The 17211-nt window shown below is 43.5% G+C and overlaps 1 protein-coding gene across 1 annotated transcript; it reads right to left on the bottom strand.

Annotated features, from left to right (window-relative positions):
• Positions 1-11394: 11394 nt before the first annotated feature.
• On the bottom strand, positions 11395-13313 carry LOC137211953 (Golgi-associated RAB2 interactor protein 4-like). Its single transcript, XM_067714751.1, has 2 exons — positions 12267-13313; positions 11395-12229 (listed from the first exon to the last, which is right to left on the bottom strand). The coding sequence occupies exons 1-2, from the start codon at positions 13295-13297 to the stop codon at positions 11494-11496; spliced, it is 1767 nt and encodes a 588-aa protein (XP_067570852.1). The 5' UTR covers positions 13298-13313; the 3' UTR covers positions 11395-11493.
• Between the last annotated feature and the right edge of the window lie 3898 nt (positions 13314-17211).

Here is a 17211-nt window from a genome sequence, read left to right as displayed (position 1 = left end):
GTTTGTCTCTTACCCCAAAGGTCAGCAAGTGTTCATTTCTGTTTGGCCCTGCTCTTGGCAAGTCTGAGTCTCTCCCATGCTCTCCATTTCCCACTATCTTTCATTATTTGCAACTCAGTCGATTTCGCACCAGGTGGTCTTTCCTGCTCGTGTGGGGTGTAGATGTGAGGGGTGAGTCTGATTGCATGTGATCCATCGGATGAATGCTGCTCCTTCAAAGCCTTCAAAAGGGAAGTCACACACTTGATCCGACGTCACTCCCATTACCTAAAGTCCGACTGGTACCATCTCCTCCTGTCACAATCTATTGATTTCTTGGAAATTGCCCATCATTTTTTACTGGGAAAGTTTCATCATCTCACTTATTGACCAAATTTAGATATGAACTGTTTTTTAACATTTTAAAGAAAAGCAAATCTTCTCCCTTGGAGTGATAAAGAGCAGTTAGTGTTTGATACATAGAAGCTTGTTCTTTAAAGAAACATGAATGTCCCATCTGGAATGGGAAAAGTTTCTTCGTGCGGCTCTTGGTACCTCAGCTCTTTCTTAATTTGGCAGGGATTGGAAACCAGCCTGTTTCCGTGCTCCCACCCATGGCCCCTAACACAGTCAGTTGCCAGCCTTCCGCTATATTCACAGCTTGTAGTCAGTCTTCTCATCCAGAGGAGAGCCATAGTGGGAAAGACACATACAATATCAGAGGAAAGTTGTACCATCTACTTACATTAGTCAAACTTCATTCATAATTATAAATAAGATCTTTATTTAGTGTAATATACACTAGGTGATCTCTAGACATTAAGGGGAAAAAATGTAAAGTGCAAAAGAGAAGAACCAACAAATAGAGCTAATCTCAGAGGAAACAGATAATATAGAGAAAAGAAGAGGACTTAAATTATTTTTAGTTGGTATCCTCAGAGGACTTCAAGACAATACTGTATTTGTAAAATAACTGCTGCTTTAAAAAAGAGAGAAAGAACAAGAAAGAATTTTTGGAATTAAAAATTAAAATACTGAAATAAGCATTTTAATAAAAGTCCTGGAAGTTAACACTGAAAAAAAATTTCTTTACAGAGTGAAAAGATGTAAGATACAAATGAAAAGTTAAGAGACTGAAAAGGTCAAACTAAGAGATATAATCCCATGTAATTAAAGTTCCAGAAAGAGATACCAGAGAAATGAAGAAAAGGAGATAATCAAATTTTCCAAAGTTCAGGAAAGATAGCCTATTTTAAAAAATTAAAAGAGCCCGTTAGCTATCAAACAGATGAATAAAATATATCCACATCTAGCTCTCTGTTCATTAGATTTCAGGACATAGGGAAAAAGAGCAGATTCTAAAAGGATATGGAGGGGAAAAAACAGATTACCAATTGAGGAAAAATAATCAGATTTCCATATGATTCTCGTCAGCAGCACTGTTTACTAGAAGAGAATTGAGCAATACCTTTCAACTCCTAAGGGAAAATGATTTTGAACCTAGATTTCTAGTACCCGCCAAACTATCGTTCAAGTGTGAGGTGTTAGGACACTTTTCAGAGATGAAAGGATTCAGAAATTTTATCTCCCACACAAACAAAACAAAATAAACACAAAGCAAACAAAACAAGGCAAAACAAAAACAAACAAAAAATCTGAGTATGTAATCCAACAAAATAAGAAAAGAATTGAAGAAGGGGGAAAACACAGAATCCAATACGCAGAGAGTATTCAAAAGGAATAAAGATGCAGATGTAGAGAATGGACTTAAGGACACGGGGAGGGGGAAGGGTAAGCTGGGAAGTGAGAGAGTAGCATTGACATATATAGACTACCAAATGTAAAATAGATAGCTAGTGGGAAGCAGCCACATAGCACAGGGAGATCAGCTCGGTGCTTTGTGACCACCTAGAGGGGTGGGATAGGGAGCATGGGAGGGAGACACAAGAGGGAGGGGATATGGGGTTATGTGTATACGTATAGCTGCTTCACTTTGTGATACAGCAGAAACTAACACACCATTGTAAAGCAATTATACTCTAATAAAGATGGGACGAAAAGAAAGAAAGAAATCCCAGTCTGACAGCTGGACTGCAGGCCAAAAAACCAATCAGATAAAGTTAGAACTGGATGTCAGATAACTCCAAGAAGAATGCTTTTAAGAAAAAAAAGTGGATTTCATTCAACTTAGCATCTTTTAATACTCCTTATAATCTTATTATATCTTATAAATATCTTATTTGTTTTTTGTTTTGTTTTTGTTTTTTATACCCCCAATAGAATGTAAGCTCCATGAGGGCAGAGAATTTTGTCTATTACGGTCACTGTTCTATTTCCTGCACCTAGTAAAGTGCTTAGCACACAGTAAGCACTCATTATTTGTTAAATAGTTGAATGGACTAGGAAAATGCCAATGCTTTTTGATCCTGACTTTTAGTATATTTTTCTTCAAATTACACAAGTTTAGTGACAAAGGGTCGGTCATTTTCTTTTGAGTTCAATCACGTTCTTTGGTTCTGTAGTGAATAATTATATAACTTAATATTATGAATACTGCTTATATTTCAAGAATAAATTATTTTATTGAGGTATAATCCAGATTCACAAATCAAAGGGTATAATTTGATGAGTATTATTACCCAGATCAAGAAACAAAACACCACAGCATCCTAAATTTGTCCCAATTACTCTCTCAGTTTGATGAAATTATCGATCTTTTCTTCTATTTTCTTGAACGTTATTAATCATAGTTATTTCAAAGCTCTTATCTGATAACTGCAGTATTTGGATTTCCTTTGGGTATGTTTAGTTTATTTTTTATAGATTTTATTTTTTAGAGCAGTTTTAGGTTCACAGAAAGTTTGAGTGGAAAGTACAGAGAGTTCCCATGTACCCTTTTCCCCCAAATACCCACGGACTCCCCCGCCATCAACATCTGGTACTAGAGTGGTATGTTTTTACTTTCAATGAACTAGCATATACATGTCATCATCACCAAAAGTCCATAGTTTACAGTAGGGTTTATTCTTGGTGTTCATTTTATGGGTTTTGACAAATGTGTAGTAACATGTATCAACCATTATAGTTTCATACAGAAGAGTTTCACTGGCTGGCGGTCTTAGTTTTGCCTTTTCCATGATATCATATAGTTGGAATCCTACAGTAAGTGGCCTTTTCAGACTGGCTTCCTTCACTTAGTAATATGCATTTAAGATTCCTCCATGTCTTTTCATGTTTGATAGCTCATTTCATTTTAGCCCTGAATAATATTCCATTGTATGATGTACCACAGTATTTATCCATTCACCTACTGAAGGACATCCTAAATTACTTCCAAGTTTTGGTGATTGTGAATAAAGCTCCTATTAACACCTGCGTGTAGGCTATTCTGTGGGCCTAAATTTTCAGGTCCTTTGGATAAATACTGAGGGTGCAATTGCCAGATGGTAAAAAGTATGGTAAAAGTATGTTTAGTTTTCTAAGAAACCATCAAACTTGTCTTGCAAAGTAGCTGTACCAATTTACATTCCCATGGGCAATGAATGAGAGTTGCTGTTGTTTACATCCTTGTCAGCATTTGGTGTTGTCAGTGTTTTGGATTTTAGCCATTCTAATAGGTGTGTAGAGGTTGTAATGTCTAGTAGGTGTGTAATGTCTCACTGTTGTTTTAGTTTGCATTTCCCTGATGACATAGAAACAGAGCATCTTTTCCTATGTTTATTTGCCATCTGTGCATCTTCTTTGGTGAGGTATCTGTTAAGGTCTTTGGCCCATCTTTTAATTGGGTTGTTTGTTTTCTTATTGTTGAGTTTTAAGAGCTCTTTGTATATTTTAGATAACAGTTATTTATCTGATATGTCTTTTGCAAATATTTTCTCCCCGTCTGTGGCTTGTCTTCTCATTCTCTTGATGGATCTGTTTTTATTGTGTGTTTTTTCCTCTTTCGGTCATTTAGTCTTGCCTGTTATTATACCAACTATTTTTGATTGAACTATGGATGTTGTGAAATAAAAATTGTACAGGGGATCTGTGGATGATGTTTCCAGAGATGGCAGCCAGTGCACCTGAATCTAGACTAGGATTAAGTTTATTCAGAGCTGGGCTTCGGTCTTGGGAAAGAATGGTTTATTTTGGTTTGCCTTTATTTCTAGGGAATTTCCCTTCTAGGGCATGACTGGGATGTTTTCCAGGGATCCTCTGTCTTGATGGGCCCTAAATTCCAATTTTTATTCTTCTAGCCACGTGAGGGTACCTAGAATTCTGTTTAGCCTCTCAGGGTTGGGGTTCTCACGTTCACTGCTGCTTCTCTGACACTCTGCTTCTTGGCCTCTTATCTGCAGCTCTAAGAATTGGCAGATGCCTCGAGGCTGAAAACTACATGGAGAGCTGACTTCCTTCTGTACTTCTCTTTGATATGCTGGCCCTCCGAAATCTTCCTGCTTTCCAGTGCCTTCAAATGTTTTTTTTTTCTTTTAATAAATATTTTATTGTGAAATAATTTTAGACTTGCAGTAAAGTTGCAAAAATAGTATAGTAGGGAGTTTCCATGTATCTCTAACCTAGCTTCTCCTCATGTAACATGTAACATCTTACATCACCATGGTACACTTGCTAAAACTAAGAAGTTAACATTGGTACATTACTATTAACAAAATTGCAGACTTTGTTTTGATTTCATCAATTTCTCCACTAATATCTTTAAAAAAATTACTGGATTCAATCTAGGATCTCACACTGCATTTAGCAAATGTATTGTTTTAAACCCAACTTTTTAGTTATTCCTGGCAGGAGGGCTGATCTCTTATAAGCTAATCTGCTATAGTCAGCAGTAGAGCTCCTATTTACTGGTGTTTAATTTTTTATAATTAACCTGTAGATAATGCACAGACAACTTAATACTGGATATTCATCATTATAAAGGTAACCAGCAGAACCATGAAAAATACAGCCAATAAAATTCTGGGAATACTGGTGAGGTAAGAGGTAGTATTATAGAGTTAAATTTTATCGTATTTGACAGAGGAGAGTCAGTTGATACCATCAAGTTCATAAGTCGTGACACAGAAGTATAAGGATTATGATGGAAATGATTGGAAAAACAGAAAATAGAATTGGTTATCTCTGAGTAATGAACGGAATGTTGTGAAGGTATAAGAGTTTTGCTCTTCTTTTATTTAAGCTCATTTGCTTAAGCTTTTTTTTTAACCATATAAAGTAGAATCTATGTGTACTGACATAGCATAATGCCTATTATACTCTTTAAGTGGAAAAAAGTTGGACGATATAGTATGTATGGTATGACACTCTTTACATGAAAGCTCTGTGTGCATACATATGTACAGAGCATGATTTTACAAACATATATGTGCTCCTGTGCTTCTTTCATTCTCAGGAAAAGGACATGTCCAGGTTAGTTTGCCAATCCCAGGAGGATGAGAGATACATGGGGCAGAGCTGACCTAGAAACTTCTTACAAGAAATTTGGAATGAATATGAATTACCTAGAGTCCTTTGTTATCAGTAATGGAGGTCAAGAATGACAAATACAGTCATTATGAATTTCTCATAACTAACAATAAATATAAACAAAAGAATAATATGTTCAAGTGTTGAGTGATAAAAGGCATTAACCCAGATTCCATAGCCAAAAACCCCACTAATATTTAAGATTCAAGATGATACATAGACCTTTTCACTAATACAAAAACCAAAAGAATTAGCCCTCTAAGACCTTTCCAGTATAGATTAATAAAGGGTATACATAAAGAGAAGAAAAAGTGATCCCAGAGGGAAGGAAGTGGATGCCAAAAAGCTGGTGAAAAGTGAAATTCGTATCTCTTGGTAATAAGATTAATTATTGTAAAAACTTTTTTTCCTGTTTAACAAAGGTTGCAACAAGAAAAATGAAGGTTATCGGTTCTCAGGAGGTAGTTGCTTTATTTTGGAAGAGATGAGAGACAATGAACAGCTTTAGAATTAGGAAAATATGTAGTTATGTATGTATATTAAAAGGTACAGGTAATTAGGATAATAAAAATAAAAGTCTAGCTTTCAAATCAGCAGAGGAAAAATAAAGGAGTAAAGAAAACTTGATCAATTCTGTAGTGGGTAGGAAATGGGAAAGAAACAAAGGTAAATGTAACTTAATCAAGACTGCCAAGTCCTATAACATAGTCACAGGTTATGAGGATAGAATATGGACATCTTTTGGGCAGCTGTTATTCAACCTGCCCAGGAACATAAAGGCAAAGGCCCTGAGGTGAGAATGGGATTGGCATATTCTGGGAGTTCAGTGTAGCTGGAGTGAGGAACGGGGCCAGAGGCAGCTCCGGAAGGGCTAGTGGACCACACTAAGTACCTGCGTCATCTCTTATAGGGTCTGAGGATGTATTTTAATATTCTCAAAGTCACTGAACGTGAGAATCAACCGGGGGGCTTGTTACATTTCTGTGCAATTCAAAACTATCATCTCACACCAGTCAGAATGGCCATCATTAAAAAGTGTACAAATAATAAAAGCTAGAGAGGGTGTGGAGAAAAGGGGACCCTCCTACACTCTTGGTGGGAATGTAAGGTGGTGCAGCAGCCACTATGGAAAACAGTATGGAGGTTCCTCAAAAAACTAAAAATAGAGTTGCCATATGATCCAGCAATCCCATTCCTGGGCATGTATCTAGACAAAACTCTAATTCAAAAAGATACACACACCCCTATGTTCATAACAGCTCTATTTACAATAGCCAAGACATGGAAACAACCTAAATGTCCATCAACAGATGAATGGATAAAGAAGATGTGGTACATATAGACAATGGAATATTATTCAGCCATAGAAAAGAACGAAATAATGCCACTTGCAGAAACATGGGTGGACCTAGAGATTATCATACTAAGTGAAGTAAGTCAGACAGAGAAAGACAAATACCATATGGTATCACTTATGTGTGGAATCGAAAATATGACACTAGTGAGCTTATCTACAAAATAGACTCACAAACATAGAGAACAGACTTATAGTTGCCAAGGGGGAGGGGGTGGGGGAGGGATGGATTGGGCGTTTGGGATTAGCAGGTGCCATCTATTGTATGTAGAATGTATAAGCAACAGGGTCCTACTGTATAGGACAGTGAACTACATTCAATATCCTGTGATAAACCATAATGGAAAAGAATATGAAAAAGAATGTATATATGTGTAACTGAATCACTTTGCTGTACAGCAGAAATTAACACATGGTAAATCAACTGTACTTGAATAAAATAAATTTTAAAAATATATACATTTCTGGACTCCAGAGATTCTGAGGAAAAGCCCCAGAGACTGACGTTTTCTAAAGCATCCCAGATGATTTCACTGATGTTTCCAGCTATCACTCTGGAAACTACTTGTACCAGATGAAAATAACACTGAGGGGTGTGATAATAAACACCCTCCGTCTAACTCTTCCTCTTCTTCTTCCTCTTCATGGTTGTTCTTTTTGTTTTGAGGTACACGGGCCTCTCACTGTTGTGGCCTCTCCTGCTGCGGAGCACAGGCTCCGGACGCACAGGCTCAGCGGCCATGGCTCACGGGCCCAGCCGCTCCGCGGCATGTGGGATCTTCCCAGACCGGGGCACGAACCCGCGTCCCCTGCATCGGCAGGCGGACTCTCAGCCACTGCGCCACCAGGGAAGCCCCTTCATGGTTGTTTTTGTTCGCCTTGCAGGTGATGGGCTTTGGAAAGGGCATGTGACCTGATTCTGGCCTAGGAGACATGAAAGAATTCTTCCAAAGGTGCTTCTACAGACATTGTCCTTGCCCTTAAAAGAAAAACTATCTGAATATGGCAGCCGTTTTTCTGTCATCTTGAGGATGATGCTGACACGCAGGATGGCAGGTAAAAGATGTAAAGAACATAGGACTTGGCACTATTAAGGTGCTGAATCCCCCCATCCTGAGCTCACCCTGTCTTTGGATGCTCTGCTGTGAGAAATAATAAATTCCCGTATTGTTTAAGGCATTTGGAGTAGGTTTGTCTGCAACTTGCAGCTGAAGTATTCCTAACTGATGTAGCAAGAACAGACTATAGCTCTTCTAAGTGGCTCTGTAGTTCTTCTGGGTAGAATGAAAAGCCATATGTCCTTGCTTCTCTCCCTCCTCTGTATAACAACAAATCCTATTGGGCAGGTTTGTGAAAGGATGAAATGAGATAATGTCTGTAAAGCTCTCAGCACAATGTTTGGCACAGATAAGTGCCTAATAAGTGCTCCTTGAATTGAATGAATGAGTGAATGGGTGACTGAATTTGTTGAAGGGCTGTGAGAAAAAAGAAGTAACACCAGCACACACTAGTCTTCATTCTTAGGGTCTCTTTCTCAAATTAGGGTTAAAGATGGCTTTGGTTTTCTTTGGCAACTATCCTGTTGTCCTCATTACTCTTTTCTAACACATGTCCTATTAGCTTAGGAAAGGCTAAGTACCTATTTTTAAAATTTATACATTTTTATTAACTATATGCAGGTCTTGTGGATGTATTTTCCCTCTAACCCTCTTGTCCATCCCCTGTGCCACTGGTCACCACCAGGACTGACGTGGAGGAGGGTAACACATCACTACTGGGCTGATCCGGGGCAGCAAAGGGAAGTAGGGTGGTTGTAGACCCTATGATACCTGAGCTTATTGTCAAGGTGCTTATGTGACAAGCCTGCTTTCCCTGCCCCAGGGAAAAGTTTCCCCAGGTTTCTGTACTTTTCTGGCTTACAATAGTTTCAGCAGGCCGAACTCAGCCTGCAGTCAATGCTAAGGGTCATCAGACTCTTAGGGCCAATCATAGATCGGCAAATAGGTCCCAAAGAGCAGAAGGGGACTCTCTCAGAGAATTTACAGTCACTTTTTGTTTTTTGGCCGCACTGCACAGCTTGCAGGAACTTAGTTCCCGGACCAGGGATCGAACCTGGGCCCTCGGCAGGGAAAGCACGGAGTCCTAACCACTGGACTGCCAGGGAAGTCCCCTGCAGTCACTTCTTATTTGAACTAAAATTTGTAAAACCTGAAAACCTCCTCAAACACAAAAACACAGACCACATGGGAAACAAAACAGTTTGCTTTGGTGTAGTTCAATATTTCAGAAATAAAATTGGAAAACAGGCCTTTTGTCCCTTATAGTAAAGTTGCTTAGAGTCAGCTGTGCTGCGGGACCTGGCAGTAACGATCAAACTTGACAGGGCCATGAGCGCATGATAAAACGTGGTATTATTAACATTTCTCTCCCCAAAGACAGAGGATCTCATCATGGGAAATACAAACATTTAGGTTGGTTGTTAGACTGTTTACGTGTTGAGGGCTGTGGCTCTCTACCCACCCTTCCTCAAATCCTCACCCGACTCCTGGAGGAACTCTGGGTGGTCTGAGTACTCTCTGAAGTCCCCACAGGTTTGAGAACTGGGCAGCTTGGGAGGTGTGGACTTAGACCTCCAGCAAAAGTTATGGGATGGCATGTTGCTTCCTTCTGCCTGGCTAAACCTTGATCCTGGAGTCTTTTCCCTTGCAGCAAGCTTGGCGATGGTTATGGCTCATAGTTTTTCTCCTTTGTGTTTTCTCTCTCTCTCTTCCTCTCTCCTTAATTAAAGTCCTTTATCTCTAGGATCACGTGTGGATGGAAAATAAATCAGAGATCAGTTTTACAGCTTTGCAATCAGAACTGACCTTGCTCTTTCTTTTCATCATATGCACGTGCAGCTAGATGGTAGTGTGATATTTTGATCTGGGTGCGAGTAGAGCATTCTCTTTTATCAACAAGAGAGCAGGTAGGGGTCCTGGTAAATAGGATGGACACTTCTGCGGCAGATGTGGCTGAGTGTGTGTGTGTGTGTGTGTGTGTGTGTGTGTGTGTGCGCGCGCGCGCACGCGCGTGAGAGAGAAAGAGAAAGAGAGAGAGATTGAGAGAGAGCTGCCTCTGAGAGTTAGAAATCAGATTTCCCAAAAGTGGACACCTGGAAAATCCTGTGCCATATTGGCTATTGCTTCTTAAGAATGACATAATGGAGCTGGAGAAGACCCAGGAAAGGACAGCTGAATTAATTAAAGAGTTGGAATGGTTTTTTTTTTGCGGTACACAGGCCTCTCACTGTTGTGGCCTCTCCCGTTGCGGAGCACAGGCTCCAGATGCGCAGGCTCAAAGGCCATGGCTCACGGGCCCAGCCGCTCCGTGGCATGTGGGATCTTCCCGGACCGGGGCACGAATCCGTGTCCCCTGCATCGGCAGGCGGACTCTCAACCACTGCGCCACCAGGGAAGCCCAATTATATATTTTTCAGTATATTTTTATCATGAAAAAGGGAGAAAAGTCACTATATCCCACCTGAATGGCTAAATGGAAAGAGCTAAACAGTATCAAATGTTGGCAAGGATGTGAAACAACCAGGACTTTAATACATTCCTGGTGGGAATTATTGTTTCCACAGTCATTTTGGAAGGAAAATAGCTTGGCAGTATAATCAGAAGCTGAACATACGCATATATTCAATTCCATTCCTATGTATATGCCGAGCAGAAGTTTATGTATATTTTTACCAACAGATCTGTATATAAATGTTCATAATAGCACTATTTTTAAGAGCCCCAAAACTGATAATAACTGAAATCAATAACAAAATAAGTTGTAGTATCATCACACACTGGAATACTGTATAGCAGTGAAAATAAATGGACGATCGCCAGGAAAGTCATGCACAGACCTCATAAATATAATGTTAAGGGAAAGAAACCAGAGTCAAAGAGTACATACTACGTGATTCCAGTATGTAAAGTTGAAAAGCAAACAACATTCATCTATGGTGTTGGAAGCTAGGGTGGTGGTTACCCTTGAGTGACTGCAAGGGGGCACTTCCAGAGTTGCAGTGATGTTCTGATTCTTCGCCAGGTGCTAGTTTCGTGGGGTTGCTTATCTTGTGAAATGTCATCGAGTGGTATGCTTACGATGGCACACTAGCTAATACTTGCTGTTCTGATTGCGAGCTAATACCTGGGCAGGGAACGGCTAAGTCTAGATGAGAGTGCTTGCGGTTCTGATTGCTAGCTAATACTTATTTCTGTCCACTGAATAGCCCGAGGGGACATGAGTCCTGTTCTTGCTTTGTTTACAGACCTTCCTGGGGAATAAGCGTTTATAAAAAGCATAGGGGGATAGTGAAGGAGAGCTTCCCAGACCATAGTCTGACTTTGAGCCATGGCCCTGGGGGGCAAAGCCAGAAAGGAGTGGAGGCCAGATGCAGCACTGCCGTTGGCTCCGAGCATGTGTGTGAGATGGGGTTGCCCTTGACTGGACACTGGGTCTCAGACTGTGGCACAGCTGACATCACAGAATCCACTGTGAGGCTACGGCTGGGCTTCGGGACCTAGAAATTCAGACAAAACGCTGCATGCATTCTCAGATTGTTTGTTTTTTTATTGAAATTGCAGTGAGGAAGCTGAAATGGGCTCTCCAGGGGTATTTCCCTGAGCCCTGGTCCCCTTTGCAGCTCCCAGCTCTAGGTCCTATTGATGGGCTTCAGCGGTCACTGGCTCCATGGTGTCAGATGTCACACCTCCAGTGATCTCCAGCCCCTGGCCACTCTCTGCTGTCTCTACGACGGCCTCCATTCGGGTCCCTTCCACTGGCTTCACCAGGATGCTCACATATTTATCGCGTGAGGAGGCCACTGTCTTTGTAGTGAGACTGGCTCTGACGTTCCTGAAGAAAGAGCTGATCCTGCTGAGTCTCTCGGTGGTGGGACCTGAACTCGCTGTAGATAAGCTCCTGCCCGATTTGTGCGAGGTCCTGGACTCGTTGGTGATGGGAGCACGGCTGATGCCTTTGTGAGCAGTGCCCTGCTCGCTGCCCCCCGGGCTGCCGTGGCCTTTGTCCTTTTGGTCATCTCTAGTGGCTCTGCGGCCGCCTGAGCACGGGCCAGCTGCTTTCTGGATGGTCTTGTTCCCCGCTGCCTTGTGGTGGCTTTCCACTGAACTGCAGAGCGAGGGGCTCGTAAGAGCTCTGTCCTCTCCCCAGTGCTCCCTTCTCTCCCTTCTTCCCTTGCGGGCCTGGGACACCCTCTGTGAGCTGCCATCCTGTTCACTCACTTTGCCTTCCTGTGGCAAGGTTGAGACGAGGGTCCCCTTGTCCTCCTCGTCGGCTCTTCCTTCAGCAGTCTTGCCGGTGGGTTCTGCTCCGACCACAGTCACGCCGGCCTCTGGGGAGAGGCTGGTGGACGTGCTGGAAGCATACCCTGAATAGCTCGCGGCACCTGCCAAGCATACCCTGAATTGTTCGCAGCACCGTTTTCCTGCTCCTCAGGGATGTTCTGGCAGTGCCCCCAGTGGCTATGCTGGTTTTGCTTCCTCCTGGACCGTTGCTGGCTGTGGCTGCTGTGGCCGTGCTCTGCTCTTCAGGGGCAGGAGACTTGATCACTGCCACGCTCAAAGCACCTGCTGCGGTGCCTCCTGCCACCGCTGCTGTCTCCACCTTTGTCGTTGCCCGCGATGCTGACGCTTTGTCAAGCACTGTAGGTTTTGCTTTTGCAGTGGCCACATCGGGCATGGTATCGGGCTTGTGGGAGTCCAGTTGGATCCCCTCCCCACCAGCAAAAGCTGCGGACGTGGCCCCGGCCAGCTCAGAGCACGAGTGGAGGCTGCAGATGCTCACGTGGTCCTGATCCCACTTTCCTTGGAAATCCTCCACTGCTGGGCTCCTGCCATCGTCCTCCTCCTCGAACACAGGCAGGCCGATCATGTCCCAGGCTGGAACGGCGTAGGTGCAGCTGAGACCCTCCACTGGTGGTCGCAGGAGGTAAATCAGCTCTTCCCAAGAGGTGAAGAGGTCTTCCTGCGCGTCCAGAGGGGCACACAGCTGCAGGTACCAGGAGCGGCCAGTGGCAAACTTCACGCGCAGCTGTTGTTTCTCGCGATTGTGAGTGGAGATGCTCACGAGCGTCAAGGGAAGGTGCCTGGTGAGCTCTAAGGTCTTTGCAGCCTCGTGGCTCTTGCCCTTGGCGGCCTGGCTGTGCTCAGCGTGCTCTTCACAGCCGGTGGCCCATCGGGCCAGCAGCATGGTGTCTGGGAGTGGGAGGACGGGGCTGCTGGATGTGATGCCCACGGTCACCGTGCAGACACAGTTGTGCACGTCAATCAGGTCTCCCCTCTTCGTGATCTGGATAAAGTCGCTCTCGAATACCGGTGCGTCCTTGAATATGTGGTATTCGCCCTTGCGCAGTTGCTGCTGCAGCTTCCCCATGGTGGTGTTGAACAGGCCCACCCCGGTGCTGCTCTGGGCCATGTGATACGGGAGCAGAGAGTCCCCACTCATGGCTGCCTTTGATCACGACAGGCAGCGCGGTTAAGGTGGGCCCCTGGCTCTTCCCTCCCGCGGCCTCACTGGCAGAAGAGCGAGCTGCGGTGCTCTTTCGTCACACACAGGTAGCCCTATGGCAGGTCTTCCAAGCCTGCCCCACAGCCCCCACCTTTGCCTCAGGGTCTCCCAGAGGCAGGGGCGTGGGTAGGGGCACAGATGATCACAGCGGGGATGCTGTAGGGCGCCTGAACCCCAGGCTGAATCTCTTCAAGTGTGTAGAGAGGTATGGTAGGCTCCCCCTCTGCCTCCCCTCACTTCTGCTTCTGGGTTTTTATCTCCCCAAGAGGCTGTGGTGAACTTCAGTCCTAGTGAGAGAAGTGACCACTTTCTCAGCCTAACCCCCTGGCACAGCCTGTTTATCCTCTGGTGCCCTTTGTGACCTATCACTGTCACACAGCCCTTTGCCTCATCCCCCAGCTTCCCCCTCAGGGCAGGACCCCCATCCTCTCCCAAAGGAGGGGGAGGACATGTCCTCCCGCGGAGGACAGGCCCATCCTGCCAGGGACTCAGGTGCGTACCGAAATAAAAATGTCTTCAACTGGGGAAGTTTTGTGTGGGTCCTTTTTCTTTTCCTCCCCCAAATTCAGCTACTGGATGAAATCTATAGGAATGTAAGATGATGGGATAAATTTGAACCATTTAAGCTCATGGTTTAATTGTATCGAATAACGTAGAGTTGGCAGTTGCGATCCTTAGTCTGTCCTCTCATAAAATCTCAGTAAACGTTGACGACGGTGATTTTTAATAATCACATTAAAAATTGCTTCTCCTAGGCACCATGCTGCATTCTTCAGATATGGTGGTAAGAATGCACTGAGTTTGGTACTGTTAACTACTGTTCCCAGTTTATAGGTGAAGAAATTGAGGTTGTATCTCCTGTTTAAATTCCCAGAGCTAATGGTAGCAGAGGCACTATTTGAATGTAGGTCTACCTGATTCTAAAGCCTTTGTTCTGAACCACTACAGTACTTAGCCTCACAAAGAAAGCTTGGCCCAGCCAGACGTTTTCAAACTGGACTGATTTAACTGCCTTTAAGAAGACCTATTTGGTGCATTATTAGAAGTTGCGTAATTAATTTTTTGTGTGTATATATGTTATGGAGAGAACCCAAGACAGCAGTTGGGCTGACGTGGGGATTAAATTATCCAGGGGAGCACTCAGATCCTCCCTTCCTTTATGCTTGTGCAAACAGCCTGTGTGTGGAAACCTAGTTATTCTTATGACATGTCCTCCCCCAGTGAAATGGAGGGTGAGTAGCCTGAGATGTAAGCTTTGATTCCAAGAGCCTGCCAGATGCCATCCTGTAGTAACCTCCCTACCAGGCAGAAGTGGTTTGGAAGCCTTGACACCTGTGGGGAGCATGTACCATTAGACATCCCGCCTCATTGCCACTCCCACAGAGCTAGTCCCAGAACAAGTGATTTCTGAATTGTGACTTGAAAGTTCTGAGAAAGGCCCTTGCTGCCAACTCTCTTATCTCCAGTTTGATGTTATGCTTGAAATCCCACCATAGAGATTCATTCCTTGAGGATAAATGCCATCTTTCTGTTAAAATACACACACCTGTCCCTCAACACATGACTGGATAAGCAAAATGTGGTCTCTCCATACAGTGGAATATTGTTCGGCCATAAAAAGGAATGAAGTACCGATATATGTCCCCACATGGGTGAACTTTGAAAACATTATACTCAGTGAAAGAGGCCACATATTGTATGATTCTGTTTATAGGAAATAGCCAGAAGAGGAAAATCCATAGAGACAGATATTAGATTAGTGGTTGCCTAGGGCTGGAGGGAGCAGAGAATGGGGAGCACAGGGTTTCCTTTTGTGGTGATGAGAAATTCTGGAACTACATAGTGGTGATGGTTACACAGTATTGTGAATGCACTGAATGCCACTGAATTGTACACTCTAAAATTACAGTGGTGAATTTTATCACCATCACACACACACACACACTCCTGCTCATTTAATAGATGGGTTAAGAGCAGTTATCTTTTCATTGTTCCCTGTCTCAGGGGAAATCATTCAATCTTTCACCATAAAGTATGTTGTTAGCTGTAGTTTTATTTCAGAATTGCCCTTTGTCAATTTTAAGAAGTTCACTTCTATTCTTAGTTTTCTGGGCATTTTTATCGTGAAGGATTATTGATTTTTTTTCAAGTGCTTTTTCTGCATCTATTGAGCTGATTACTTGATTTTTTTTTTTTTTTTTTTTTGGTACGCGGGCTTCTCACTGTTGTAGCCTCTCCCGTTGGGGAGGACAGGCTCCGGACGCGCAGGCTCAGCAGCTATGGCTCACGGGCCCAGCTGCTCCACGGCATGTGGGATCTTCCCGGACCGGGGCACGAACCCATGTTCCCTGCATCGGCTGGCAGACTCTCAACCACTGCACCACCAGGGAAGCCCTATCTTGGGCCTGTTGATGAACTTTTCTGAGTCTCAGTTTCTTCATCTATAAAACAGAGGCTAATAGGACCTACCTCAGTTGCTGGTTGGAAGGATCAATAGTGATTACATATAAGTTCCTAACTTCACCTGACACGGACTGCCCAATAACCTTGCCGCTGTTATCCACCTCGGTGTCTGATTGCTGGTAGGTGGTGATAATAGCAATCCCCTGCACTTCTGTGGGGCTCAGGAATTAGAATCCTTTCACGTGCATGAACTCTTGGAAACCTCACAACCGCTCACCTGAACCGGCCTGGGAAAAATCGCCTTGTCTTTTCCTCCCCCGGTCGATATTTTAATTCTGATGAGTTACCTCCAGCTGAAATGAACAGCAAGGACGATCTTGGAGAGAGAAGCAAGTTTGGAAGTTGTGGCCAATAGGGCTGGTAGGAGAAGGCTGGGTAGAACGTACAGGTGGGCATCATTTCCAGGACCAGCTGGCAGGACCCCTTCTTGCCACGCCAGCCCCTTCCCGAGGAACAGCCTGCCTCTCGCAGTGCTGGGAGCTGGGGTGATTGGTTGGAACCACCGGCTCTAGAATAGGGGTCTACAGACTAACACAGGCACGGGCAACAGCCACATCCCGAGACGCTCACTTCTCAGGGAGACTCTTAAGTCATTTTCTGTGAGAAGCGAGTTACATAGTATTTTTCAAAAATCATGCTCCAGAGTAGATTTGCATAAATGAATGTATTGTATTTTTTTTAGAAACCATGAAAGCTTTAATTACCTAAACTCTAATTAAGCTTGTCTCTTGCAGAAAACACAGGATATTAGCTTATTTTGTACTTGGCTCAACTTTTTTGTTTTCATATATTGGGTGATGTCTACATAATTCTCAGTTAAACTCACTGAAAACACTTCGGGAGTGTTTTCAAACCAATAAATATTTTATTGAGCACTTGCTAAGTGCCAGCATGGCTTGATAGTTAAAAGCAGAGACCCTGAGAGTTGAGCCATCTGGGTCCATTCCTGGCTCTGCCACTTACTAGCTGTGTGACCCTGGACGAGTTATTCAACCATCTTTGGCCTCAGTTGCCCCATATGTAAAATAGGCATTATGATGGTACCTATCTCCATAAGGTTGTAATGAGAATTAAAGAGACAACATGAGTGAAGGGTTTAGAATGGGGCCTGCACACACTAAATACTTTATACAGGTCAGTCCTTATTATGTATGGGACAGTGGGCCAGGAGCTGGGGACAGAGCTGCAACAGAGTTGGTGGTCCAGTGGAGAATCAGACAGCTAGCAATTAATCCACAATAAGGGTGATGCAGGCAAGGTGCTCTGGGAGTTATACAGGCTACTCTAACTCTCTATGTTCTGTCAGAGATACTGTAGCTCTGTAGATACTCTGGATGTTTTCAGTTTCCTATTTTATTAACACAGACTGATTCATCTAGCGTCATGTG

Source organism: Pseudorca crassidens, chromosome 2 (genome assembly GCF_039906515.1).
Source record: "Pseudorca crassidens isolate mPseCra1 chromosome 2, mPseCra1.hap1, whole genome shotgun sequence".
Taxonomy (NCBI): domain Eukaryota; kingdom Metazoa; phylum Chordata; class Mammalia; order Artiodactyla; family Delphinidae; genus Pseudorca; species Pseudorca crassidens.
Note: the sequence above shows the minus strand (reverse complement) of the source record. Positions and strands in the feature narration are given on the sequence as shown.

Coding starts and splice junctions, on each gene's coding strand:
- LOC137211953 (XM_067714751.1), bottom strand. CDS start 13,297: ATGAGTGGGGACTCTCTGCTCCCGTATCACATGGCCCAGAGCAGCACC. Junction 12,230..12,266: donor AGGAGCAGGAAAACGGTGCT/GCGAACAATTCA, acceptor AGGTGCCGCGAG/CTATTCAGGGTATGCTTCCA.